Source organism: Eulemur rufifrons, chromosome 7 (assembly GCF_041146395.1).
Source record: "Eulemur rufifrons isolate Redbay chromosome 7, OSU_ERuf_1, whole genome shotgun sequence".
NCBI classification, from domain to species: Eukaryota; Metazoa; Chordata; class Mammalia; order Primates; family Lemuridae; genus Eulemur; species Eulemur rufifrons.
Window position 1 is genome coordinate 255,278,404 of NC_090989.1, and position 27,562 is coordinate 255,305,965.

At 42.1% G+C, this 27,562-nt stretch overlaps 1 protein-coding gene across 1 annotated transcript; it reads left to right on the forward strand.

The window, feature by feature from the left end:
• ANP32B (acidic nuclear phosphoprotein 32 family member B) lies at positions 1 to 26,695 on the forward strand. Its single transcript, XM_069474468.1, has 7 exons — positions 1 to 349; positions 12,527 to 12,676; positions 15,921 to 16,043; positions 21,196 to 21,385; positions 23,792 to 23,916; positions 24,787 to 24,856; positions 26,151 to 26,695. Exons 1-7 carry the CDS (start codon positions 296 to 298, stop codon positions 26,216 to 26,218), a joined length of 780 nt encoding a protein of 259 aa, XP_069330569.1. The 5' UTR covers positions 1 to 295; the 3' UTR covers positions 26,219 to 26,695.
• Positions 26,696 to 27,562: the final 867 nt, after the last annotated feature.

Here is a 27,562-nt window from a genome sequence, read left to right on the forward strand (position 1 = left end):
GCCGCGTCGCCGGTTTAAGCGCAGTGCGGGGCCGCGGCCGGGGGCGGCGGTAGTGAGACCAGCGCTGCGCTCCAGCCCCCTTTTCCCTCCATGGTTTCTCTCCGCTCCCGTGAGTAACTTGGCTCCGGGGGCTCCGCTCGCCTGCCCGCACGCCGCACGCCGCCCAGGACCGCACCGCCGGCCTCTGCCGCGAGCAGACCCCTTCCGACGGCCCTCGCTGCGCAGGCCGGGACGCCTCTCCCCCCTCCGCCCCCGCCGCGGAAAGTTAAGTTTGAAGAGGGGGGAAGAGGGGAACATGGACATGAAGAGGAGAATCCACCTGGAGCTGAGAAACCGGACCCCGGAAGCGGTAAGCAGAGTCCCCGTCGGATGCCCCCTTCCCGATGACTTGCATGTAATGGTGGCCACCTGCGGGGCCCGGGCCGCTGGTTCGCCGGCCCCGGCGCGGGGAAGGGCGCAGCTCGCGGGCTCGGACGGGGAAGGCGGGCGGGCGCGAAGGGGGGAGCGAGCGCGCGGGGATTAACTCTTTGCCGCCCGCGGAGCCCCGCGGCCGCCCAGGGAAGACAGCGGAGTCGGGGAAAGCAAACTTTGAGCTCCTCGCTTGCCGGGGTCTTTCCCCGGAGGGAGCGCGTGTGCGAGTGGCCGGCGGCGAGGGAGGGAGGCGGGGGTTGTATAACGCTGGGAGCCATGTTTGCAGCCTCCCGGGATGCGCGACCGGGCGGAGGCTGGGCCTGCCGACGAGCTGCGCGGCCAGCCCCGCCTGGGCCCGCCGCCGGCCAGGCCGGGCTCCGCGCGTCCCGGGCCGGCTGGGGAAGGGGCGCGGGCGGGGGGCGGGGGGGTCCCCTGGCGGGGTCTCGCGGTTGGCGCTGGCCCGGCCGAGGGCAGGGATCGTGGGGCGAGGAGGGGGCTTTTTTCCTTTGAAGGGGGCGAGAAGCCCCCTGGGGAGCCTGGGGGCCTGGGCGGGCGCGGCCTGGCGCGCGGAGCGGGGGAGGGGCGGGCCCAGTCGGCGGAGGTGGCGCAACCGCCGCCCCTCCCGAGGCCAAGTTTGAAAAAAGGACGCGGTTCCCGCCATTTTTCAAGCCTAAAAATAAAACTTTCTTCTCCATTTCCCTCGCTCCCCTTTCGCCCTCGGCCTCCGCGACTCCAGCCTCCTTGGGCCGGCCCTGGGCTACGCGAGCCAACCGTTGTGGCGCTGGCTTCACCCTCCCTCGGCGCCGCCGCTGCGGAGCCCGGGGGCCCCTGTCCCAGGAGGCTGGCCCCTCGGTGTGGGCGGGTGGCGGCTCCTCACGCCAGTCGGGGCGCGCCACAGGCCTGCACAGCGCCATGTTGGCGGGTGCCCGTCTCCCTCCGCTGGGTGAGCCGGCCCGGGGCTCTGCCGACCGGCCCTACCCGCCCGCCCTCGGCGCTGGCTGTCCGCCGCCCCTTCTCTGGCCGAGCCCTCGGTCTGTTTTCCCCCGACCCCGCCGGGGCTCGGCTCACACTGGCGGGAGCCGCGCTCTGCGGCCACCGCCGACTCATCCCCTTGCAGGCGCGCTGCCGACCCCCTCCCCCTTCTTAAAAGGGCAATGGCAGGCGGCCGCCTCCGCCCCGGGCCAGGCGCGCGGGGACTCGGCTGGCCTCGTCTCGGCACGCGGGGCCGTGAGGCCTCTGCCCCCGCACGTGCTCGAGCGCGGCCTGGTGCTGCCGACCGCGCGCCATCCGGGCTGCGGGGCCCGAGGCTGGCAGTCGCGCGCTGCGGCTGTGTGTGCGTGGGGCGGGCCCGAAAGAATCGGCTCTTTCATCTCCCCTCGAGTTAGCGTGGCTTCCTAACACCGCAAGCCCCCCGCACCCGGAGGGGCCGCGCTGCTGCCGGACCTCCTCCGCGGTGAGTGGCTTTTTCCCGCCGAGGGCAGCCCGGGAGGGTCCCCCACCCCGCCCGGGTGTAGCGACAGGCCGAGTTTCGCGCACTCAGGTGGCTGTGGTTAACAAGTTGTGAACTTGTGGGAATTAGACTACCAGGGTTTACCTGGCGTGCTCGGTTTTGTGACCTCTCTCCCTAGTCCTTGGAGTCACCAGCAGTGAGGAGGGGGGTGGACTCCACCGCACGGCAGCCATGTGTCCTGAAGGACCTGGGAGGGTGGGCTACTCGTCGGTTTCCCGGGGTTTCTAGGCTGAGGCTCCACCAGCGTGGTTCCTTCCGACCATCGGTCAGACATTTTGTGCCCGCCACGTGCTAGCGTGTTGAATGGCTAACCCTCTTCACCGTGTAAAACTTGAAGCGCTGTGTTTTCACCTTGAGGAGTTGATAGTTGCAGACTTTTCCATTACCTCGTAGTTGCAAATCAATAGAATATGGAGTAGCTAAATTTAGCCAAGTTTCTCGTGAGGAAAATACATACTTGGGTCTTCAAAATGCTTTGAAATCTAGAATTTGAGTTCTTTAGAATGTGCTCAAACTAAAGGTCTACTAAAATACTCTTTAACTGTAGTGTTGTGTACTCTGGAAAATAAAGCTGGCCTGCCATTGGCAGTAATCTGGTGTTTTCATATGTGAAATAGCATGTTGCTTTAAAGAGACATGCATGTGTGCAAGTGTCGACTTTTCAAATAATCAACTTAGACATTAACTCCCTTGCCAAAGACAGGCCAGAGCTAGGTGACTAATTCAAATTAAAGTCATTTTCTCAGTCCTGTCCACATTTCAAATGCTCAAAAGTGGTAAGTGGCCAGTGGGTACTGTATTGGACCGCACTGGCCTACAGATCCACTGGTTTACTGAATAAATATTTGACTACCGAACAGTATGCCAGGGCCTGGGAAATCAGTGAACAGGACAGAGCAGAGCATCTCCTTCCCTCCTGAAGCCTGAGAATCTGTTGAGATGGCACTGGTGCCTGTTGCACTTGGGAGACTGTCAGGGGAGCCAGCCAAGATTGTGGGGATAGAAGAAGGTTCCCTTAGGGACTCTAACAGGGGACTGAGACCAGTGGGAGTTAAGTGCTCCATTGGGAGAGTAAAGCTGTGACCTAAAACTGAAGGCGATTCAAGAAAAAATACTGTAGATTATGAAGGAAATTTTTGTTTTGTTTTAGCTGTTTTTGTTTGTTTAGACACATCGTCTCAATATGTCACCCAGGCTGGAGTGCAGTGGCTTTTCATAGACGACACCATCATAGTACTATTCATAGGTGTGATCATAGGAGGCACTGTAGCCTCCTGAGTGGCTGGGACTATAGGCACACACCACCGCGCCCTCCTTGAAGGAAATTTTAAAAGAGGAGTTAAAAGGTGTTTTGCACAAAGTCATCATCCTTAAGGCAAATGAAGAGTTCCAAGATGATGCCTTTTAAAAAAAAAATCAAACTAAGCTAGTCATCTGGCACCTTATGTATGATGTGCTAGAACATACTATACACACCACAGCAGTTGGTTGTATTGTCAGCTGTTACACAGTAGGCTTGGCCTCTGGGAGCCTGCATTCCCCCGTTGAAGGTACTGTATTGTTACAGTATGGGCAACATGCTCTGAAATGTACAAGTGTATCCCATAATTAACCTTAATGATTTTAAAGTCAAGTAAGATCTAAGACTGTGAGGAGGGTGAGTAGGAGATTAATTGTAAATGTGTTCTTTTAAGACCAGATGGGCTTTTATTATGTATGACTTTTGTTTTTGTTTTTATTTTACTTGGAGATTTACAGAAGACCCTGGTAATACATATTTACCTAATGTTCTTTGGCCAAAGTACATGATTCCAAGATAATAGGTTCAGTTCTCATTTTGCTGTATCTTTATTTCTTATAAACACAGGTATGCTCATTTCCCTAAAAGGTGGGGGAGGGCTTGTAAAGAAATATGTAATTTAGTTTTTTCCAAGTCCAAAACAGCTCGTATTAGAGTGTGTTTGCATAATGGGAAAAAATGACCAAAGATGTCATTTTAAAATAATCTTCATAAAGAATGGTGGTTGCCATTTAAAAACATTTATAGGCAAGGATAAAAAATATTTTGTATTATTTCTAAGGATAGAAAATATATAAAATATTGTCAATTACTTCAACTGGGAATAAATGGTACAGTGCTAGAACATGTATACACCATAAAAAATGGAGGTATTGTCAGTAAGATGAGAAGACGCTGCCGTGCAGTAGCGAAATATAAACCAAATTTAGTTGTAGTTTTAAATTGGAAAAGAAAACCTGTTTTTCCTTATGTGAAGTTCTCATCCTTCCATTACACTGAACATGCCGCTCTGTTGTGAGCACCTCATTAACCACGTGTCTGGGGACAGTTAGCCTTCATATTAACTCTTTGAGTTCTTCATTGAAAGTTAGAAAGCCAAGCAGTTCCCTTCCTGTGGTTCACGGTCTGTGTCCCTGTGAAACAGTAGTATGCTATATATGCTGGATTGTGACATTTAGGAGTAGTCTTTCCTTAGTCCTGATTTACTGGGGGAAAAAAATTAGATTTTTCTTCAGCTTGCATCTTCCGTTTTTGATCCACCCCCCACCCCCTTGGCCTCTATTGTTGTTACTGTGATGTAATTTTGAGCTCAATCTGATACGCTAATTGGTTGCATAGCAACTAATTGGAGTTTTTTCCCTTGTATAAGTAATACATCTTGGTTAAAGAAAAATTAAATAACAGATAAGCCAAAAAATAGTAGATGTAGGCCAGGTGTGGTGGCTCATGCCTGTAATCCTAGCACTCTGGGAGGCCAAGTTGGGAGGATTGCTTGAGCTTGGGAGTTGGAGACCTCGTCTCAACTAACAATAACCAGGTATGGTGGCCCAAGCCTGTAGTCCTGGCTACTTGGGAGGCTGAGGCAGGAGGATTGCTTGAGCCCAGAAGTTTGAGATTACAGTGAGCTATGGTGACGCCACTGCACTCTAGCCAGGGTGACAGAGGGAGACTCTTGTCTCCAAAAAAAAAAAAAAAAGGAGATAAGCAAAAAGAAAATACAAATCATACATGCCTATCCTACCATCTAGACATTCTAATGTATAGTCTACCAGAATGTTTAAATTTTTTTCCAAACTTGGATCGTGCTAATAATGTGTATGCTGGTATGCTAGCTTGTTGGTTTTTGGTTTGGTTTTGGTCTTTGGGGTTTTTTGAGATAGGATCTCGCTTTGTCACGTAGGCTGGAGTGCAGTGGCATGATCACAGCTCACTGCAGCCTCAAATTCCTGGGCTCAGGAGATGCTCCTGCCTCAGCCTCCCAAGTAGCTGGGACTATAGGCGCACACCACCACGCCCTGCTGATTTTTACTTTTTTTTTTTTTTTTTTAATAGAGACAGTGTCCTGCTGTGTTGCTCAGGCTTTTTTTTTTTTTTTTTAAACAATGCAGTAAATATCTGTCTTAATTTTTTTTTATTTTACAGCCTTATTAATATCTACATAGGTCATAATGTAACCATCTCCTCGGGTCATTTCCAGGGTTCTTTGCTGTTGTAAGTAGTGCTGAAATGAACATCTTGTGTGAACTTTTTTCTGCAAATTGCTTTTCTGAATGGTTATCTTCTTTACATACCTACTGGTAGGATATGGGTGTTTTTCCTTCATGCCAAAGCTCTGCTGTGTAAATACATTTGAGAACCACTAATATAAATTTGTGGAATTGTCATTTTGAAAACATTCTTTTAGAATAATAGTAGGGTAAGAAGGCTTTAACATTGCTCGGATGAAAATTGCAATTATGGCAGGGATTACTTTTGCTTTCTACATTTTTTAATTCTTTTACTTACTAAAAAATAAACATGTATTACGTTTCTAATTAAGGGAACTGATAACTCAAAATGACCTTTAATTCCTCCATACCTTTTTTCCCCTCTCTTATGGCAGAAAAAACTGTTACAGTTGGAGGTCACCCAACCAGTTAGGTAAAACTGATCTTTTGGGAGTAGCTGGGGGAGTGACAAGTAAGCACAAGTTGGAGAGAATTAAGGGGGGGGACTGCTTCCATCTCCTGCAGCCCCTAGTTCCAATCTCCAGAGTTGTCCCTTTGACCTAGAAGTTTATGACTCATAACGTAAAAGAAGTGCCTCATAGACATTTAGGAATTGGCCACTCAGAATTTGAAATGTGTTTTTTTAATAGAAACAATGTTACTTTATAAATGGATGGTATGTCCTCAAGTTAGGTCTGAAAAGCTATTTGGCCACAATGTAGTTCATATTTTTCAATGAAAAGGTATAGAAAACAGTACTGTCTTTTTGATAACTGTACAAAACAAATACACAAGAGTTAAACAGGAAGTAGTATGGATTTTCCTTTTTAGTTTTTAAATGTTTACCTTAAATTTGTGTTTGAGAAAAGGCAATTTTAATTGGAGATTGAGGGATGAAGAAGAATGAGTATGGCCCAGAAAGTTAAACTGTCCATCTTCAAGCAGGCCAGCTAACTCTGTCTTGGACCAAATAGCTCCCCAAGATATATGCATAAATGTACAGGTGCCTGCGTGACCTTTTCTTAGCAGCCATGGGAGGATTTGGGATATGATAAGAAAGTAGGACCTTTTCTCCTTGGATTAGGACCTGGTTTATTCTGGATTTAGATTGGGAAATTTGAGATTATATTGTCCCGGCTGCACCCCTGTCTCAACCACTGTCTTCCAAAGCTGTTATCTCCCTTGCTAGGCGTTCTGCATCTCTTTCATACCCAAGAAGGAATGGGGGAGAAAGGAGGCTTAGTTAATCTCTGTAAGGACCCACTCAGAACCCCAGAGTTGATATAAAGATTATTTTAAACCGAAGATATTTGAGACTCTACTGATGCAAAAAGAAGCCTATTCTGGGAGCTTATCTGACAAAAGCGAACACTTCTGAGAAATGAGGGCTGACGTAAACTTTCTTATCTCTCATTTGTTCTCCTAAAAATCCCATTTGTCTTTCCTGAAGAAATCTATTCTTTCCAAAGGATTTGCTCCTCCCTCCCTTTCCTTTCCTAAGTTATGCATATAAGCCCTAAATTCTAACCATCCCTTTGAGTTACTCATCACTGAGCATGTATACATATGTGTATGTACATTACACGTGTAAATCAATTTTTTTCTTCCATTAATCTCTTGTTTAATTTGCAGGCCCCCAGTTACTGAACCTGAGAGGGTGAGGAAAAGGTTTTCCTCCCCTATACCTCAAATGCTGCTTCTCTATTGCTAAAACAATATCTGAGAGCAGAACACTTTTTCACCAAGGTCCTGTTTAGAACTTTAAACAACCATTAAGGATAGTGATGAGGCCGGGCGTGATGGCTCACACCTGTAATCCTAGCACTCTGGGAAGCTAAGGTGGGAGGATTGTTTGAGCTCAGGAGTTTGAGACCAGCCTGAGCAAGAGCGAGACCCCCGTCTCTACTAAAAATAGGAAAATAAATTAGCTGGACAACTAAAAATATATAGAAAAATTAGCCGGGCATGGTGGCGCATGGCTCTAGTCCCAGCTACTCAGGATGCTGAGGCAGGATTGCTGAGCCCAGGAGTCTGGGGTTGCTATGAGCTAGGCTGACGCCATGGCACTCTAGCCCGGGCAACAGAGTGAGACTCTGTCTCAAACAACAACAAAAAAAAGGATAGTGATGGGGCTTTCAGACCCTCTATCCTTGGGCACAGCCCTAACTAGGTCCCTCTCATGGGTCTCTGCTTTACGCAGTAATTCCTCCTCTGCTCTGTGCTTATTCCCCAGTGGCTCATCTTCTCACTGTGCTTTTAGAGGTCTGTTACGGGGGTAACACATTTCTTTACATTCTCAGCCTTCCTGGAAAACTTCAGGGACATGCTTTTTCTGTACCTAGCCATGCAGCCCTTTGCCCTACTTATCCCAGCATATTCTGTTGCCTCTTACTGGTGAAAAAAAATTAAAGATCTCAGGTGTGCATTCCCCGAACTTCTCACTCTCCCACTTACACAAATTCATCTATATCTATAACCATGCTACCCTTTTCTTGTACATAGGAAGAGCTATCCCACCTCTTAACAAGAGTATAATATCTCAGTTCTAATATGCATTTTTTTGTTTTTTGGGACAAGGTCTCACTCTGTTGCCCAGGCTAGAGTGCAGTGGCATCATATCTCACTGCAACCTCAAACTCCTGGGCTTCAAGCAAGCAATCCTCCTGCCTCGGCCTCCCAAGTAGCTGGGACTACAGGCACATGCTACTACACCTGGCTAATTTCTATCTTTTTTTTTTGTAGAGATAAGATCTCGCTCTTGCTCAGGCTGGTCTTGCAATTATGACCTCAAGCAGTCCTCCTGCCTCAGCCTCCAAAAAGTGCTGGGATTACAGGTCTGAGCCACCAGCAGCCTTAGTATGCATTTATACTACTTGTTGTTAAATGATTTTTGTTTTATGTTTATTCTTTCTATTTTTTATGACTTGTCTGTCCTTTGTCAGTGTTTCTTTTGTTTTTTTTTTTTTTAATTTACTTCTCAGCCTTTGTCAGTATTTCTTATGGGATGTTTATTTTTTCCTCACATAGAGTAAAAATAATAGAAGATATCCATTGTAAAGTAATTTATGATATATCCATGCACTTCTTTTTTTGTTTTGTTTAAGAGACAAGGTCTTGCTCTGCCCCCTCCATACTAGAATTCAGTGGCCTGATCATAGCTCACTGCAGCTTTGGGCTTGAGGGATCCTCCTCCCTCAGCTTCCCAAGTAGCCGAGACTACAGGCACACACTACCATGCTGAGCCCATTTTTAAATTTTTTGTAGATGGAGTCTCACTATGTTGCCCAGGCTGGTCTTGAACTCCTGTTGTCAGACTATTCTGCTTCCATCTCCCTGTGCCCAGCTCCACTTTGATTTCTTTAGTTATTAAAAATATTAACAGAGTTATTTTAAAGTATTCTAAATAATACAGTTTATCTCACCTATATTTGATATGTACAAAGACTGAAACATACAGCAAAATGTTATGCTTATTATCAGAAAGTTGGTCCTTTTTATATCCAAGTTTTCTTTGTGTTTCGTCATCTTCTCCCTCCCCTCACAATCTTGACACAAACCCCGATGCAATATTACTGACAAACCTATGACGATTTTTTTTTCCTCATTCAGCAGTTATGAAGGCTCTTATACTGGGATATAGTGGTAACCAGAATAGACATTATCCTGTCACAATGAATCTAACAATCTAGCAGTGACTTTTTTTAAGGTTTATTTTTTAATAGATTAATAGTCACATTGTTGAAACTAAATAAATTTATACAGAAAGCCTTTCAGCCTCTTACTTTTCCCTCCCTGTAGACACTATCACTGAGAGATTTTATGTACGTAAAAAAAAAGTGAATATGTGACACGTTACACTTTCTGTACATTTTTCATCCCATAGTATATCCTGCAAATGAGTCCCTTATTAATGAGCATTTAAGTTGTTTTCTAGTTTTTCCATCCTTTTTTCAATAACTTCCTAAGCCTCACTGATTTAGCATATTTGGGCTGTTACAATAAAATAGAAGCTTTACATTCTATTTTTATTTTATTTATTTTTATTTATTTATTTATTTTATTTTTTTTGAGACAGAGTCTCACTCTGTTGCCCAGGCTAGAGTGAGTGCCGTGGCGTCAGCCTAGCTCACAGCAACCTCAAACTCCTGGGCTCAAGCGATCCTCCTGTCTCAGCCTCCCGAGTAGCTGGGACTACAGGCATGCACCACCATGCCCGGCTAATTTTTTCTATATATATTTCTAGCTGTCCATATCATTTCTTTCTATTTTTAGTAGAGATGGGGTCTCGCTCTTGCTCAGGCTGGTCTCGAACTCCTGAGCTCAAACGATCCGCCCACCTCGGCCTCCCAGAGTGCTAGGATTACAGGCGTGAGCCACCGCGCCCGGCCTACATTCTGTTGTTTTATAAACGGTAGAAATTTATTGCTCACAGTTCTGGAGGCTAAGAAGTTCAAAATCAAGGCACCAGCAGACTCAATGTCTGGGAAAAGCTTGTGCTGTGCTTCAAAGATGGCACCTTCTTGCTGTGTCCTCACGTGGCAGAAGAGACAGGAGGGACTAATGCTATTCCCTCCAACCTCTTTTATAGGGTCACTAATCCCATTCTTAATCACTTCCCAAAAGGCCCCACTTCTTAATACTGTCACTTCAAGTATTTAGGTTTCAGCATATATTAATAAGTTGGTGGCAGGGGGCACCAGCATTCAAAGCATAGCACTTACTTTATAAGCCTTTCTAGGCATTTGAAACTAATGCTTTAGCTTTGGGTACCATTCCTGATTCCTATCAAGTCTCCTTTGCAGAGTTCTGTCCTCGGCCCTTTTCCTGGGAATTTCATGCATCTCCTACTAACTCTGCCCTAAGGACTCCCAAATACAGAACTACAACCCAGACCTCCCCTGAATTCCAGACCCACATGTCCAGCTGCCTGTGGATATTTTTATCCGGACATCCCACGGGAATCTTAAACTTGGTGTCCCTCTCCGTATTCGTGACATTCCCCCTCAAAAAGCTTTTCCTTCCTTATTTCCATCTAGGTAAACTGGTCACAGTTCTCTAAACCAAAACCCCAGTTCCTGTCCATCATCTTCTATACCCAGCAACTGAACCTGCCAGTTTCAACAACTTTAACACCCTGTATCCCCACTTTCCTCTTCTTGATTCCTATTCTGCTGTTTGGTTCAACAAACACATTCTAACCCACATTTGAATGTTCTGTGATAGTTTTTGAAGACCCATTGCGATGGTTAAAGTGGAATTTTACCAGTTGAGAGAAATGTCTTAAGAGATGATTTCACTCAGAGTGAGCTGGGATGTAGTATGGCTCTCTAATTCTTCTTCGCTTAGCCTTAAAATGGCCTTAGTGTCATTTTGTATAATGTTTTTGGAATCTCTGTTGGATAGAGTCATAGAAAATCTCCCAAACCAAATGGGAATGTTTTAATTGTATTGCAGTATACTGTTTAGGTGGGTGGGTGATTGCGGTTGACCTTTTTTTTTTTAATTTTAATGGTTAGTTGGTTTTATGTTTAGTTTTTTTAAATACAGAAGTGCTTGTAAAAAACTTAGTACAGGTGTGAATAAAGTAAATGACAAAGGTCTTTGCCATTCCCACACTCCCTTTCCCCAGAGATTGCTTTCTGTCCATTTATGATGTCCCAAGCACTACTCTCTACAATAGCTTCATGAGATATGTACCATTATCTCCACCTTACAGGAAACTGAGGCACAGAGAGTTTAAGTGACTTGCCCAAGTTCACACAGGTTCTAAGTGGCAGAGTAGAGCCAGGATTTGACTCCAGACATGTCTGTGTCCAGAGCCCAGCTTTTGTCACAGATGACCTCTTGACTTTTCAGATGTACTGATTCCTCATTGGAAGAGGGAATAATGGCAGTGACATCTAGAGCAAAGTGGAGGGAAGGAAGGGAAGCTAAAGGATGCCTGCATACATTCTGAAACCAGGGCTTCTGAAAAGGAAGGAGAGAGTAGTGAAAAGTGGTAAGGCAGTTAACAGTGTTGTGGGTATGATGGACTTGGAATCTGTTTCTTTCTTTCTAAGTAGGGGGAAGGAAGTGGTGTTACAGGGAATAAGTACGTACTTTATAATTGATAGCAGTTACTAGAGTAGCATTACTGGATTTTGTATGGGAAGATGAAGACATTGTTAATAACTCCTGTTGTCTTTTCAAACCATCAGCATCCTCCTTCCATATATATGTTTGATTAACGCTATTAAACATAGTAGATTCACTGCAAGAATGTCTTTGTAGGGAGCAGTTAAAGACTAATTTGCATCATTAAGTAGATCAGAGTAGGTTAAAAAGTTGCAAGTTTCAGAGTGACCACAGAGCAAGAAAGACAATAGGTATTACCATGGTAGAGCTGCACAGTAGACTGTTTATTACATAACCAGTATTCAGAATCATCAGATGTGATAGCCTTGCATGGATTTGAATTCTGAAAAAATAACCTAATTTAATGTCTGTAACGGTCTCTCCCTTAGAAAGATCTTTCTCACATATAAGCCAGATTGATCTTTGTTTTGAATTAAGGACTCTTGCATCTTGATTCCCTCCCAGTGTCAAGATAATCTTGGTAAAGATTAATAAAAGCAGAGTTGCAGGATGTGTTAGTAGAAACCTCTAGCCAACTCTCTTAGTGATCTTAACAGGAAAAGTAAAGCTTTCCTCTTTACTTGTGGTCATCTCCTGGGCCTTAGGGTAGACTCAGCCTAAAGGGGTGTCTTCACTCTGCATTTGCATTTAGATAAAGCCACCATTTGGGGAACAGACTTGGGTAAAGGAATAACAGGAATACACTGTGACTTACATCTTAAAAATTGCAGTTTCTGTTTCTGAAAAATAAAGAGTGTATTTATATTGTACAACATTCCATCTTTGAACCTACTAGTATATTGCTACTAAAGGCTTAATCATTTTTCATTTATAACTATGATCTAGGTCTAATGAAGATACTGCCCCTATATGTGAGTGTTTTTGCAGGATGTTTATGGTAGGAGTTTTTGCATTGTTTTCAATATGCTTTTGAAAGCTTATCTTTCTTTCTTTCTTTCTTTTTTTTTTTTTTGTCATCCACAGGTTCGAGAACTTGTCTTGGACAATTGCAAATCAAATGATGGAAAAATTGAGGGCTTAACAGCTGAATTTGTGAACTTAGAGTTCCTCAGTTTAATAAATGTAAGCTTGATTTCAGTTTCAAATCTCCCCAAGCTACCTAAATTGAAAAAGGTAAGTGCTTAACAGTAAAGGAGAACTATCCTGGGAAGAGAAAATGTATGATTTTACTTGTAAGGACGTACTTAGTGTAGCAGAAAGCACGTGGCCTTTGGAACTGGGCAGATACGGGATTGAATTCCAGCTCTATCATTTCCTTGTTGGGTGATCTTCTGCAGGTCACTTAATCTCTAAGGCCCAATTTCCTCACCTGTAAATTGGTGATATCACTTGACCTTGCAGAATTGCTTTGGTGTTTGGAAATGATGCATATGTTGGATGCCCAGTAAATAGTAGTTATGAAGAATAATTATTGTATTTTGTGAGTAATTTATTAATTGTTATAAATTTATTGTTGCAGTGTTAACTAAATTTTGTTAGTATGCTCTGGTTCAGGAACCACAAGTACCTCCCACTCTTCATGTTTTATGTCTGTTGGTTAAGGGTGAGTTTAAGTAAAGACTTTAAGATTTATAGTCAATGGTAATTCAAACCCATTATGTAATTCTAATGACTAGAAAGTTTAAAATATGTTGTGATTGACTAGAAGAATTCAATATAACAAAGCTACTGTGTTTCCCTATCCTGGTTGAGGGCCCACTGTTAGTGCCTTACTGTTCTAATTACAGCCAATTCTCTATCCCCCTCCAATTCTTCCCCCTCTCCAAAAAAGTACAGAATGCTAAAGAAAAATGCTTCCTCTTGTCCTTGCACATTTAACTGTCACAGAGCCCCAGAATGTCAGAGCTGGAAAAAACTTTGATATTCTAGCGGAGCCCCTTGTTTATAGATAGATACAACAACAGACTCAGAAAGGTATAGTAATTTGCCTAAAACTGTCGGCAGAAGTGGTTAATGAGCCAAACTAGAGCCCATATCTCCTAACCTTTTGCGTTGCATAGGAAAAGACGTGTTGTTATATAAGTCTTGCAGAATTCTCCACTGTTTTAGTATTCACTTTATTAGGAAACTTAAGTTGAACTTAAGTGAACTTTGTTCACACATAGAACAAAGGAACGCATAGAAATTAATAATCAAATTTGGGCAAAGGGCAGGTAGGCTCTTCCTAGAGCTTGCGTGAGTAGTGGAGGGGGTGGGATAACTACATGAATTAAAAACTAGAAGTTTTTGTTGTGTGTGTTTTTATTTTTGTTTTCCCTTATTTGTCATGATTAGGTAATAAATGCTTAGGCAGTCCTCTTGAGTTTTAGGTAATAGTGTTTCAGATGAGAAATTTCCCCCTTCTAAGTATCTATTTAGAGGTTCAGCTATAATCCTTTTATATTTGCATAGGTTATCAGTGACATTGAACACTCTGATTGACCCAGTTAAACACAAGATGGCTTTTTAACATCTGTTTACATAAATTTGATGCTAGCAGATCCTTAGTGTATGTTTTGTGTTCTGTACTGTCAGAAGTAGTCAGAAAGTCAACCTATCAATGACCATTTATGTGGGGATTTTATCAAATCTTTGTGAGGTTTTGAAACATTAATCACAGCCCTTACAGGGCTAATGAGGGGGAATCATGCTTAAAGGCAGATTGAATGTTCTCACAGCTGCTAAGGGCTTTATTTTTTTTCCTACCCCAGAGCACAGACTGTTATTAACAAGAAATAAGTACTTAAAAAAATGTTTGATGTATGGATATCATAAGTTTCCTAAATTTACACATTTATTTCATTTCAAAGTAAATATGCTACTAAATGCTTTGGTGGATTGCCTTGTTATTCCTACTCCCTAAGATACTCATGTTGAAAAGATTTTACTATTACATGTATGTGATATTCTAACCACATGGTCTAAACAGAGATTAAGAAAAGTAGTTTATTTTTATTTTGATTGACTAAAATCATCAATAAAGCTAACACTTGAATCTTTGATCATAGACTTGTATTTTTAAGTCTAGACCATGACTAGATATTTGACTGGACTATCCCATTGGAAGGAAAAAATGTTTTGAAATGTTGCATTTTCCTTTCCTGAAATACTTAACATCTAAGCAGCTGACTTGCTTTTTAAACTCATTTTTTCAACAGATACTTAAATTTTTTAAAGTTCCTCTACTCTGAATCATGTAGTATATTTCATTGCATGCCAAAAGGCTTCATTATAGGACATGTTTATGCTAGTCTAGGTATTAATATATAGCATTAATGGAGTGGACATGGGTACTTAAGAAGCCCTGTCTGGCTTCAAATCATAGGCCTACCACATTAACACCTGGTACTCTCTTTGTAGTTCATTTTCCTCATCTGTAAATGGGGGTAGTAATCTACCTGCCCTGTAGGGTTGTTGTGAGATCAAATGAGTTAATGTATTTCTAGTGCCTTAAACAGTGCCTGGCACTTAAGAACTGTGTAAGGGTTAGTACACAGTTAGAACTGTGTACAGTTACTATTGTTGGCACTTTAAAATAGAGGATTGGGCCCAGCTGTGTGACCTAAGTTCTCTCATCTACAAAAGGAAGAGCTTGAGCTAGATGTTCTCCACAGTGCTTTCCAGGCTTCAACTCCTTATAGCCAAAGATTGTAATATTCCTTGGTGAGGGCTCACTCCATTATTGGCACACTACTTGCCTGTGCTACTTGACTTGCAGCTAAGAAATTACAGTAGGATCTAATAAAGGCTGGTGCCAGGTTTATGCAAGTGACCTCCGGAGAGCTGCTTCATAAACCTGAGGCTATTGCCCCATTCTCTTTCCTGAAGTCATGGAGCTTCTTTATGGGTACATTTCTGGGGTCTGTCCTGCTCCTGTGACCTTCAGGGCAGCATTCCCCAGTGTCTTCCAGGTGTAGCACCACACAGTGTGTTAGAACCACGTAAGTGTTCAAGTGGGCATTGCAAACTTTGCTTGGGACACAACATAAGCTGCTCAAAAGCATGAACCATTTACCCTTTCTAGCAGGTATATAGAGCATTACCACTTCTCAAAGAATTCTAATTTGTTTTGACCTAGAAAATGTATTCACTGATGTTAGAGGCCATTTCTCGAGCTGTTATCATCTGGTTAAGAAAACACAGTATTTCTCAACCTCTTCTGTCACTTACCCTATGCTGCCCCACCCCACATGTTGCTGGGATTCATAAACTACTTATTTGGATTTAATGAAACAAAATCAACATACATGCCCTAGTAGAAACAGGGATCATTTGATATTGATAAGTATTAGAAAGCTATATTTGCTATTCATAACACATTAATGATGTATATTTCTCTGTGTATTTGTGTGTTTGCCGTGTACATTTTCTCTTGCAGCTTGAGCTCAGTGACAATAGAATCTTTGGAGGTCTGGACATGTTAGCAGAAAAACTTCCCAATCTCACACATCTAAACTTGAGTGGAAATAAACTGAAAGATATCAGCACCTTGGAACCTTTAGTAAGTAATTGAGAATTTGGAAACTGGGACTTATTGGTCATTTTCATTTTCATGTTTCTTTATAGTGCAGGAAATTATTGGGAATAATGAATGGTTGAGAAAGTGATGGTTTTTTACTTTTAATAGGTGTCCCAATATTAAAGATCAAGGCCTCTCTAATTACGTGTATTCCTGTGGCTTTGCTCTCCCTGCCTGATATAGTGATGGCTTCCTTCAAAAGGAAATTCTTTAGAGTTTTTGTTTGGTCCTTTTTCAAAGTTCATATATTGACTATAGCCTCATACGTGTCCTTAAAATTTTTCCCCGAGATTGGTCAAGCCATTCTGTACTTTTATCCTTGAACAGAACAGGCTATTTATATTGGGTGGCATATGTGACCTGTAGATGGAACAATGAAGGGCAGCTCCAATAAGTTTTAGGTCTTCTAGTTCATGATCTTGTGCTTTAGCTTGCTTACTGCTGCCTAAAGTTTTGTATGGAAACCTCAAGATCCCTCCCAGTCTTACATATGGGGATATGTTATGGAAAGCCATGTTTAAATGCCACTTGGGTTGCAGATTTGCTGTGTGACCTTGGGCAAATTGCTTCTTCTCTCTGGGCCTCAGTTTCCTCATTTATGAAGCAGGGAGGACAGTAATCCCTGCCTTAGGGGTTCTGAGAATAAAATAAGGTAATGTACTTTGCTTTGTGAATTGGGAAGCTGTGCTAAGGGGGATCCAGTTGGTGTGGAAGTTGTAGTGGCCAGAAAGAGCTTCCAAATGCAGGACTGGAGGTGGGCGTTAAAGCAGGTTTCAGGGCAGCACCCCAGGCTGTGCTGTCGTGAGAAGGTTATGCAACAGAGAGAAGCTGTCTCTCAGGATCCAGAAGAGCAGGCCCAGGAGGATAAAACATTCTTCTCTGTTGTCTCTATTTTGATGTCACAGTATGTTAAAATACGTGGATTTCACATAACTTGTATAGAATACTCTGTTGATACTTCAGGAGATGATTGAATTAAATTGTGGCCTCTTCTAATGAAGAGGATTTCCTGTCAGAATTAGAGAGTCTTTTCCTTCCTGCACAAAAATTGAGATTCAACTCCAAGACAGATTTAATTGCCTTTTATTAAGTCTCTTTATTTTTACATTTTCATTAAGTGGACCATATTTAAAAGCTGCTTTCTCACATGTGCTTCATGAGTTTTGCCCTTTTTTCCTGTTATAAATATGCCCAGTTGTTCAGGCTCCCTAATTTTTACTAGTTCCATTCTTTTCCTTGAACCAACTCCTGTTTCCCACCTTCAAGCTTTTATTGAATTTTGCTGTATCCAAGGACATTAACATTTCATTGTATCCTCATATAATCCGCAGAAGAGACTGTCCTCTTGTTAGAGAGGCGAAAGCTGAGGTTAGAGAGCTTCAGATAAATGACAGAGTAGGGATTCAAACCCAAGTCCACTGTTGTTTCCTCTGCCCTTGGAACCTGTTCTTCTCTTTTTACTTGTAAATTTATTCCATACCCAAATTTCCCTAAGCTAGGAATTCCAACAGGAGCACTAAATTAAGTGCTGATGCCATCTCAGTCATAATGAGTCATACTGAGCCTTTGTTTAGTGGTTAATGACAGGCGTGTCGATTCTGGGTCACTGTGAGCATAGGAACCCCCTGTCTTTTTTGTCCTTTTTTAAAATTTTCGTTTATTTATTTATTTCCCCGAGACAAGTTAACAGGGGAATTTTTATTTTTTTAAAGAAGAGAGTACCAGTCAGTACCTTTTCATGCTAGATGACTGGCTATTGCCCAATTCTTGGGGCAACCTGATTCCTCTTTGATTATCAGAAGCCTTTCTCTGTGAGCTAGAGGAACTTGATTCCTCTCGTGCACAGAGACGGAGCAGAAGCAAATACTGTGTGGAAGTGGTTTGCTCGAGTGTTCCTGATCTGGTCAGTAATGTGTGAGGGCCCCTTGGTGGCTGTGAAAGTCTCAGTCCCCCAGGACAGCGAAGGATGAGAAGTAGCCTTCATTTGTATTTACCATTTTGGGAGGATCTGCTATGTCCATACACTGTACTGGGAGCTTGACGTGTATTATCTCACTAATACAAAATTATCTTATTAGTACACAACGTGGATAAACATATCATGGCCCTTGCTTTACATTGAGGAAGCTAAGGCTTGGGTGAGGCTGAACCCCTTGTCCAGAGTCACACACTGTGTGGCAGTGCCACAGTGCTATACACCAGGACTATTTGGAAAAGCCTGGCTCTCACCATTCTGCTCTACTTGCTGTTCAGATTCCTGGGGGTGCTATGTTGGTCTCGTGAAGTTCTAACTTGGAATAAAGTAAATCTGTAGGAGAAGGTGAAGGGGGGAATTGTTGGGTTCATTTTGACTTCTGAAAGTATTCTTCAGTGGGGAAAAACACCATCCTCATCTTCATTAACCACATACATTTTAAACAGTCTACTTTGAGCCCAGTTCTTAACAGTCAATGCAATGATTGTGAATGCCTCTGCTTGCTACAGGGACATTAATCGAGAGACAAAGAAGGCATCAATTCAAACTTCCTTGGACACCTTTTTTTAAGAGACCTGGGCCATCCAAACCATCCCCCAAAGCCCTTCTAAATTCTAAGAAGGCAAGCAAAATTATTGTTAATAAAATGTTTAATGTTTATTATGGCTAGCCTATTAGCTTACATCAAATTTCTGGTATGGTAGACTTGTAATTTTTTAGCAGTATTTACACATTACATTGGGATCCTGAATAATCTGTGTGTAGTGTATTTTGTGCCTGTTGAGCCTTAAAGCACAATTTTACTATAAACAATTCCAGAGAACTACAATTATTTGGGATTTTTTGTTATTTACTTGCTTTCATTTCCTTTTCTAGCTACTCTTTGGCATATCCAAATTATTTGGTGATGGGTGCTTTATCAGGAAATAGCCAAAAATCCCACATAATCATACGATTTCAGAAACAGAGCCTTGGAGGCCTTGTATACTGGAATAATCAGTAAAACTTGAGCAAGGGCTTTGAGTATTGAAAAGCGTTAGGTAACTATCAGAGGTTGTATGCATTTTTATGCACCCATTTCTAGGAGATAATTTTGAGGTATAAATGGTTCCTTTTAAGCGGAAAATTTCTAGACATAGTCTCTTTGGGAAAGGTGACTAAATCTACTTATGGTTGTATCTTAGCTAGTGTAGAGTCAGCCTTTGTGAAGAGAAAGCTAGTAGCTAGCTAGTTGTCTGGGGTGGCATTGCAGCATTTTCCCCCTCTTCAGCAAGAAGCCGTACCTGGGCTTTGGAGGCCAGGCCTGCCCGGGAGGGAACCGAATCTGAAAGTTACACGATACAAAAGCAGTTCTCCCTGTGACCAGGAGGGCTGGAGATAGCTTTCAGGGAACTGACTCACATAATAAGCACATTTGATCCATAAACTCTTGGGGTTTGAGGGGTACAACATTTGTCTGTTCCTGTAACCCTGCTCTGTGTTCCCTGCCTGGCTAAATGTTCTCAAGGGCTACTCAGTGAGAATAAAACAAATGTGGGAGCATCTTCCTTGATTGGGAAGATGAAGTTTCTTTCTGTGCAGGGGTCACCAACCCTTTTCTCTGAGGGCTGGATAATAGACATACTAGGATTTGTAGGCCATACAGTCTCTGTCACAACTACTCGACCTGGCCACTGTAGCACAGAAGGAACCATACATGAACAAATGAGTGTGGCTGTGTTCCAGTAAAACTTACTTGACAAAAACAGGTGGACCAGAATTGGCCAGTGGACCACAGTTTCCCAGCCCCTTGCTCTACAGCTCTAGGCAGATTTTCATATCATTTTGTATCTCTCCAGAATGACAAAGATACCTCAGGTCCTTATAACAAGGTTTTGTTTTGTCTGCATTTCTTCCCAGGTCCCTGTGAGTGTTGCATTAGCTTTCCCAATAAAGCATCTTCTAAGCATCAACATTTGTTTTTTAGAACTTACTTCATACAGAGAACCTCTTAATGTTTGGGGTCTTTTAGTACTGTTTACTTAGAGAATACCAAGTTTTTGTCTTTATTCAGGTCCATTAAAAGTTACATTTATTGCCCTTATTCTAAAAGGCACCAGACTATGTACTAGTGTGTCACGTTTTGTATTTGCCTTTTATAGGCTGCTGCTCCTTTTTCCTAGTAGGATCTGTGTCACTTCCTGTTGCTGTCTCCTGGCTTGCCTGTAATAGTACCTCTGCCCTCTCAGTCTCATAACTCACCCGTAGTCAAAACTTAATAGTCCTGGGATTGAAACACCAGTACACTGTATATAATAACAAATGAAGATCTGAGTCAAATACATGGACATTTTCCTGTCCCCTTTAGCTACTCAGAAAAATTTTCTTGGGCCAAGTTTTTAGAGCTTAACTATTTTAGAAAGATAAAACTGATGATTCCAAACAAATAAGGTAAAATTTCAAGGTATGGTAAAATCAAGAATTTTACATCTTGAGAGTCTGGTAATGTGTCAGTCTTTTTCCCCAAAATTACAAAAGACGAAAAAAGTGTAACGTTTCTCTGTATTTCTGAAGTTCCAACTCTTGAGTCCCTCTCCCTTTTCCTCAGCCTGTATTGACTCCTGTCTTCCCTCAAAATAGCTACATTGCCCACACTTAATATTCTATTATATTTCATCCTCTAGTGTTTTTCATGTCTGTGTTCCAAGTAGAATTGTAAGGGCCTTGAGATTGAGGACTTTGTTATAAACCTCTGAATTTTTTTTCCTATACTACCACCCCAGAGCATTAAAGACAGCTTGATACCCAGCAAGTTCTTATTGGCCATTTGATTACCCAAACATTAAAACTTATGTTTGAACCAAATTTGTTAGACTGTTTGTCTCATACTATGAAAAGACCTAGTTTTAATAAAATTATTTCAAATATATAATTTATTTAGACTACTAATGCTGCCTGAAAAAGACATAGTTCTCTGGGAAAACAGATGTAGGGAAGGGAGGGACCAGTTAAAGTTTAGTAACATCAAGGTTGCAAAGGACTTGGTGTATTTTCTTGTGGACAAGGCTGAGTGTAGCAGCTAATTGAATATAGAGCCTAGAATTTTACCTCTTCAGAAGATGAGTTTTGCTGCTTATGTTCCTTTGGTTTAGGAGTTGTGTTTTTGATCCTTTTCTTCAGAAAAAATTAGAATGTTTAAAAAGCCTGGACCTCTTTAACTGTGAGGTTACTAACCTGAATGACTACCGAGAGAGTGTCTTCAAGCTCCTGCCCCAACTGACCTACCTGGATGGCTATGATCGAGAGGACCGGGAAGCCCCCGACTCAGATGCTGAGGTGGATGGTGTGGATGAAGAGGATGAGGATGAAGGTGAGTGGGCTCCACACCCACTGAACCTGGTTTCTGCCCTTCCAAGTTTCTGATAAAAGCTACTGAATGTTCTTGCCATTGAGGAAAACAATTTAAACATATGAATGTAGGCATTCCATTAAATTTGGAGCTAGGGCCTGTTTAATAAGCTTTTGGGACATTGATGCCTTAAAATGGTTCAGGATAAAAATGGTTAACAGGTGGTGTTTGAATTTGGAGCCTAGAGATGATAGATTGTGCTCTATCCCGCTGAAGTACTTAGAGTGTAGTGTACTCAAAGAAGCATGGTCTCATGTCTCCTAACTGTTTTTTTTTTCTTGGTTACTGCATACTTATCCTTACAAACTCAGCTTTGTACCTCCAGGAAGCATTTCCTGACACCCCCAAGCAAGGTTAGGGCCCTGCGCAGGCTAGACTACCCCCTTGCTTCCCCCTTCAGGCTTGCTGCTTCATCGTCTCTTCCTGCTGTGCTATGATTATCTTCTTCGGGGAGAGACTGTCTTTTACCTGTCTTTAATTCACAGGGCCTGGCACTTAGTAGGTACTTGGTACCTGTTATAGCCAAAATATAAATAAAATAGCTTTAGCTTTCCTGCCATTAATATATGACTAGAGTTTAAGAAGGTAATAATTTTAAGGTACTATGTATATTTTCTACCCAGAATATCCCTCCTGATAAGCTCATGTTTTCCTTGCACTGACTCGTTTACTCTGAGTCACTCTTAGGCTTCTCACCTCCAAGTGGCTTAGAGGAAGCAGCGTGATTAGTTTTCACATCAGTCAGCATGTAGACAGTTTGGTCTCCTAGAATTCCTGATGTTGCTGGTTGCTGATGTTCATGGCATTCTGTTTGAAGCATTACTTTTTTTTTTTCCTGTGAACTTGAGAAGAGATGAAGCATTATTTTAAACATCTCTTTTCTTTAAAAATTAATACACAAGACAGAAATGTTCAAGGAAATGGAGTAGTAAAAAACATCATGCACTTTGGGTATAATTATTGGCATAGTACTCTAAACATTTGTACAGTTTTACAGCAGATTGAGACAGGCAAAAATTAATGGGTTATAAGGTGGTAAAATGGACAAAAGAGTCGGAAGGACATCTCGCCTACTTTCAAATGTTTATGTTCCTCACTCCCTTCTGCAGGTTTTCAGTTTTTCCTAAAAACCATTTGTGCTTGTTTAATTAGGTTCACCTTAAGTAAATGGAGCAGCCATATGTGCGGGAGCCTATAAAGGAAGTTCCTTGGAGAGTGGAGGGTAGTTCCTGAGAGCAAAGATCGGTCAGGCAACAAATATTTGAGTGTTTCCTGTGTGCCAGGCACTGTGGAAAATAGTGTTGTTGGTTTTTTTTTGTTTGTTTTTGTTTTTTTTTTTAAAAAAAAAGCAAGGTGCAGTGGCATGGGCCTGTTATAGTCCTAGCTACTCCAGAGGCTGAGGTGGGAGGATCACTTGAGTCCTGGAGTTTAAGTCCAGCCTGGACAACATAGCAAGTTCCTGTCTCAAAAAAAAAAAACAACAAAACACAGACCTGGTTCCTGTCTTCTTAGAGCTTATTGTGTACCAAGAAGAGAATTTGGTTTTTAATCATTAATAATTACATGTGAGCAAAGCATGCTGTAATGGGGAAGCACCAGGTGTTAGAATGAGAGCCTGTCACCGGCGGTTAGGAGTCTGGCCGTGCTGCCTGAGGAAGTGGTGTTGACTGACACTCCAAGGTGGAGTCAGAGCTGGCCCGGTGGCAGGAGAGAGCACAGTGAGCTGTAGGCCCTGGGAGAAGGAAGGACTGCTGTTCTAGAGGTTGGCACAGACGGAGTGGAGACGCAGGTGCCTTTCAGCCTCCAGTGCCCCGAGTCACAGGGTCTTATGGGTGTCTCTCTGGTTCCTGATTTGAGTATCTGGCTCTGATGCTACTGTTACCCAAGAGAAGGCATGTAATTTTTTTTTTTTTTTTTTTTTTTTTTGTTACTGTGGAAAATTTCAGACATTGACAAAGTTAGGAATAATAGTAAAATGAACTCCTGTGTTCTCATCACTCAGCTTCAGTAATTATTGGTCATGGCTGATCTTGTTTTATTCATGTACATCCCTACCCTCTTCCCCTACTCCATATTACTCTGAAGCAAATCCCAGTAGCTCTGTCATTGCGTCATAAGAACTATAGTGCGTGTGTGTAGTCTGCTAGGACTTCTAGCCTCCTGGTTTGATGGGACTCGGACTCTCTTGGACAAAGGGGCTAGCTGCATCACTTGGTAGAAGGGTGACTGCAGTTCATGGTCTTCACCGATGTTGGTGCAGTCCAGCATTTGTCCTGTGGGCCAGCCCACAGATCCTCAACACTTTAGCAGTGGTGCCCCATGGAACATCACGGGTATTTAATGAATTCCTTTTTGCACTGTCTTCAGAAGGAGAAGATGAGGAGGACGAAGAGGATGAGGATGGTGAAGACGAGGAGTTTGATGATGAAGAGGATGAAGATGAAGACGAAGATGTAGAAGGGGAAGAAGACGAAGATGAAGTCAGTGGAGAGGTCAGTGAAGCTCTTTTCTGTCCTGCTTCCTATCTGTAACTAAAACATAAGTGTGTATTTTAAAAAGAATACAAAGGGGCGGGGTGGGGGGGAACCTTCTGAAGAAATTAGTATGCTTGTGAATAGACTAAGAATGTGAGTCTAATTAATTTAGCTTTTCTCTGCCTTTTAATAACTACCAAATGAAATGCTAAACTAGACACAGTGCCCAGCTCTGCAGGTAAGTTTTGGTCCTTTAACTTTGGGAGGAAGGAATGAGTTGAGTATTCAGGGGGCTAAGAAATGTAAATGTTGAGAATTGATGGTATTTTTATCTTTTGTTATATATTTACCAAGTCTGAACTTTTTCTTGTATATTCAGTTTAATTCGGCAAATATATTCCTGCTGTGTTAAAGACTTAGGAGGTACAAAATGAAATGGGACTGTGGTCCTGCCCTGAAAGAACAAGTAGTCTCATTTATTGGACATCCAGTGATAGAATATCCCCAAGGAAGTGAATGCTATAGGAGAACAGGAGAAAGTAGTGGCTTGACTTTGACCCTCAAGGGGGTTTGAAAAACCAGCAGAGAAAGTTAGTTGTCACCAAAGAGTATGTTCTTTTGTAGTATTAAATTAAGGCTAAGGGTTTAAATTCTGGTTCTGTTGGGGGGTGGTGGTGGGGGTGGTGGTGTTTTTTAAGAAAAATTTAAGATTAACCTCACTAAGGAAAATCAGCAGGTCTCAGTATGTCAGGTAGATAAAAATAACATTATAGTTTCTCCTTAATGTATTGTTATGTTTGTTTGCACATTGTTTGCACAGTGTATTTTTCTTTGTACTTCTCAATCTTGCAGAATTTATCTAATAATGTTATGTTTTCCATTCTTTAGGAAGAAGAATTTGGACATGATGGAGAAGTTGATGAAGATGAAGAAGATGAAGATGAGGATGAGGATGAAGGTGGGTGTAACACCTGTACTTCGGTTGTCCTCAGTTACAAATTAGATGAAAATGTCCATTGTTTAGAATTTGATACCACTGAGTGGAAGATAAAATGCCCTGGCCCTGGTGGTCCTTGCACGCATGCACTAATGCCGTCCTGTCACTGCTTTTTTGTTGGTGCAGCCTCCCTGCTGCTACAGCAATTAACGCTTGTCTGATGGCAGGGGCCCTGTCAGTCAGTCTTCATTCTCCATGTTTTAAATGTGTTTTTGGACCCCATTAATTGGTTTAATGCTGCCCAGCGTGAGATTTCTGTGTTTGGAGTTCTTCCATTTAAAAAAGGCTTAATAATTGGATCATCATTTTTTAAGACATACAAGCACCTTTCCAGTTTTATCAGTGTTATTCCTTTTCCCTCCCACAACCAAGACTAGTGAAATAGATGTTATTAAATAATTATTGAAAGTACAGGGTCTCAGGGTTGTTTTAGAACTCAGAACCAGTTTGTTTGCTGTGCTTTCTATTGGTTCATACTTTTCTCAGCATCCACTCCGTACCAGGCTCTAGACTAAATTTACCGTAGATACCAGCGCTGATTAAGACCTGGTCGCTGCCTTCAAGGAGCTTTTTGGAGCATGGTTTGACAGATTTAGTTAATTTCATTAAAATAACTTAATTTTTACTAGTTGGAAAAAAACAAGTATGTGTAGTATATACCTTGTGTCTCAAATATATGCATATTCAAAGAAATCCTGTTTTATTACTGTTAATTTGCTACAATTTGAGTCTTAGCCGTGTTCCATACTAAGTGCTTTGGGTGTTACCTCATTTAATTCCTAGAGTAACTCTTTCAAGTTAGTACCATTGTCCCCATTTTACAAACCAGGAAGCAGGCTTAAAAGAGGTTAAGCTTGCCCAGGGTCACTTGTAAATAAGTATGGCTCAGCAATAGTCTGGCTAACTCCAGAGACTTTACTATGCATTTTAATAATTGGAGGATGTCTAATTGGTGGGGCCAACAAGCTTAAGAAAAATAAGAAATATTTGGAAGAAAACAACTTAAAAATGAGAAAACTGGGTTAACTTTGCTGTATGACTTGAGGGGCTGCTGTGCATTTTGCCCTTCTTGGTTCTGTGGTCACCGCTTGTACTTAATAACCTACTGGTCTGATCCAGTTTACATCTTTTTTTTTTTTTTTTTTTTTTTAATTTGCCAACCATCAAAAAATTTGTTACTGTTGCCGTTCGCATTAGCCTAAGCAAAATGCCTTTCCAGTTGTCTCAAAGTCAGTCTTTGTTATTGATTGTACAGAGGAGGAAGAAAGCGGGAAAGGTGAAAAGAGGAAGAGAGAAACAGATGATGAAGGAGAAGATGATTAAGAACCTAAATGACCTGCAGAATCCGAACTGTTCAGTATTGGTTGGACTGCTCATGGATTTGGTAGCTGTTTTTTAAAAAAAAGAAAAAAAAAAAAAAGGTAGCTGTGATACAAACCCCAGGACACCCACTCACCCAAAGAGCCAAAGAATAGTTCCTGTGACATTCCGCCTTTCTCCATTTAGTCCCTCTTGGTAATCCACCACCAAGCTTAGGGACTTTACCCCAACAAAATTGTAAGCGTTGTTAGGTTTTTGTGTAAGACTCTTGCTGTAGCGTGGATAGCTGTGATTGGTGAGTCAGCCGTCTGTGGCTACCAGTTACACTGAGACTGTAACAGCATTTTTACTTTATGTACAACAAAAAAGCTTTGTAAATAAAATCTTAACATTTTGGGTCTGTTTTTTCATGCTTTTCTTTTCAATGAATTTTTTTTTTTTAACATTAGGACATTTTATGTGACAACTGCCAAAAAAGTATTTTTAAGAACTTAAGTGAAATAAACACCTTACTCTTTGGTAAAGCCTAGTTGTATGCTTACATTTTTAAGTTAGACTCTAATTGTAAGCTCATGTTAAAACACACTAAAGAACTTTCTTTGGCTTTGGATTTGTATTAGTGGTTATTTAGGGGAATTGCACAAGTGTGTAGGATTTTTGAGCATTTAAATCTATCCCTTGAGCCCAGGAGTTTGAGATCGCAGTGAGCTATGATGATAGTGATGCCACTGCACTCTAACCTGAACAGCAGAGTGAGACCCTGTCTGTGAGTAAATCTAATCCTCATTCTTGATGACAGGGAGTAAATGAGGTAGACTTTTAAAAACTAATGTTTGAAATTGAATGTTCTGGAACCCCTGAAATCCAGTAAAATAACATTAGGTTCAAGCAATACATGAATTTAAGGAAAAGAGGATATTGTAAAGGAAAAGGCCTTCACCAGAGTCGGGGAGATCTGATTTCTAGTTCTGGCTCTGCCACTGATTTTCTTGTGACCTTGTGTTGACCTCTGGGTCACCTCCCAGTCTGTAAAATTGAAGGGGTGTGACCAAATGGCTTCTGAAGTCTCTTGCAGCACTGATGCTCTGTGACCCTCTCTGACAGAGGGGTCTGACGAAGAAACATGGGCTTTGCACCAAGGCTGAAACTTGCAGGGCTTGACTGATGGGTGAACAGAGTATGGTTTGTTATCGAGACAGGCGTGCTAAGGAAGAATGACATGTGAAAAGCCTCAGTGAGCGGTGGGCAGGCACTGCCTGAGGTCAGCTCAGCTTTTCCAGAAGATGGAAATTTTCTCTGTTCTTACAGATGGTAAAGGCATTTGGGAAAGGGAAAGAATGTTCTTCA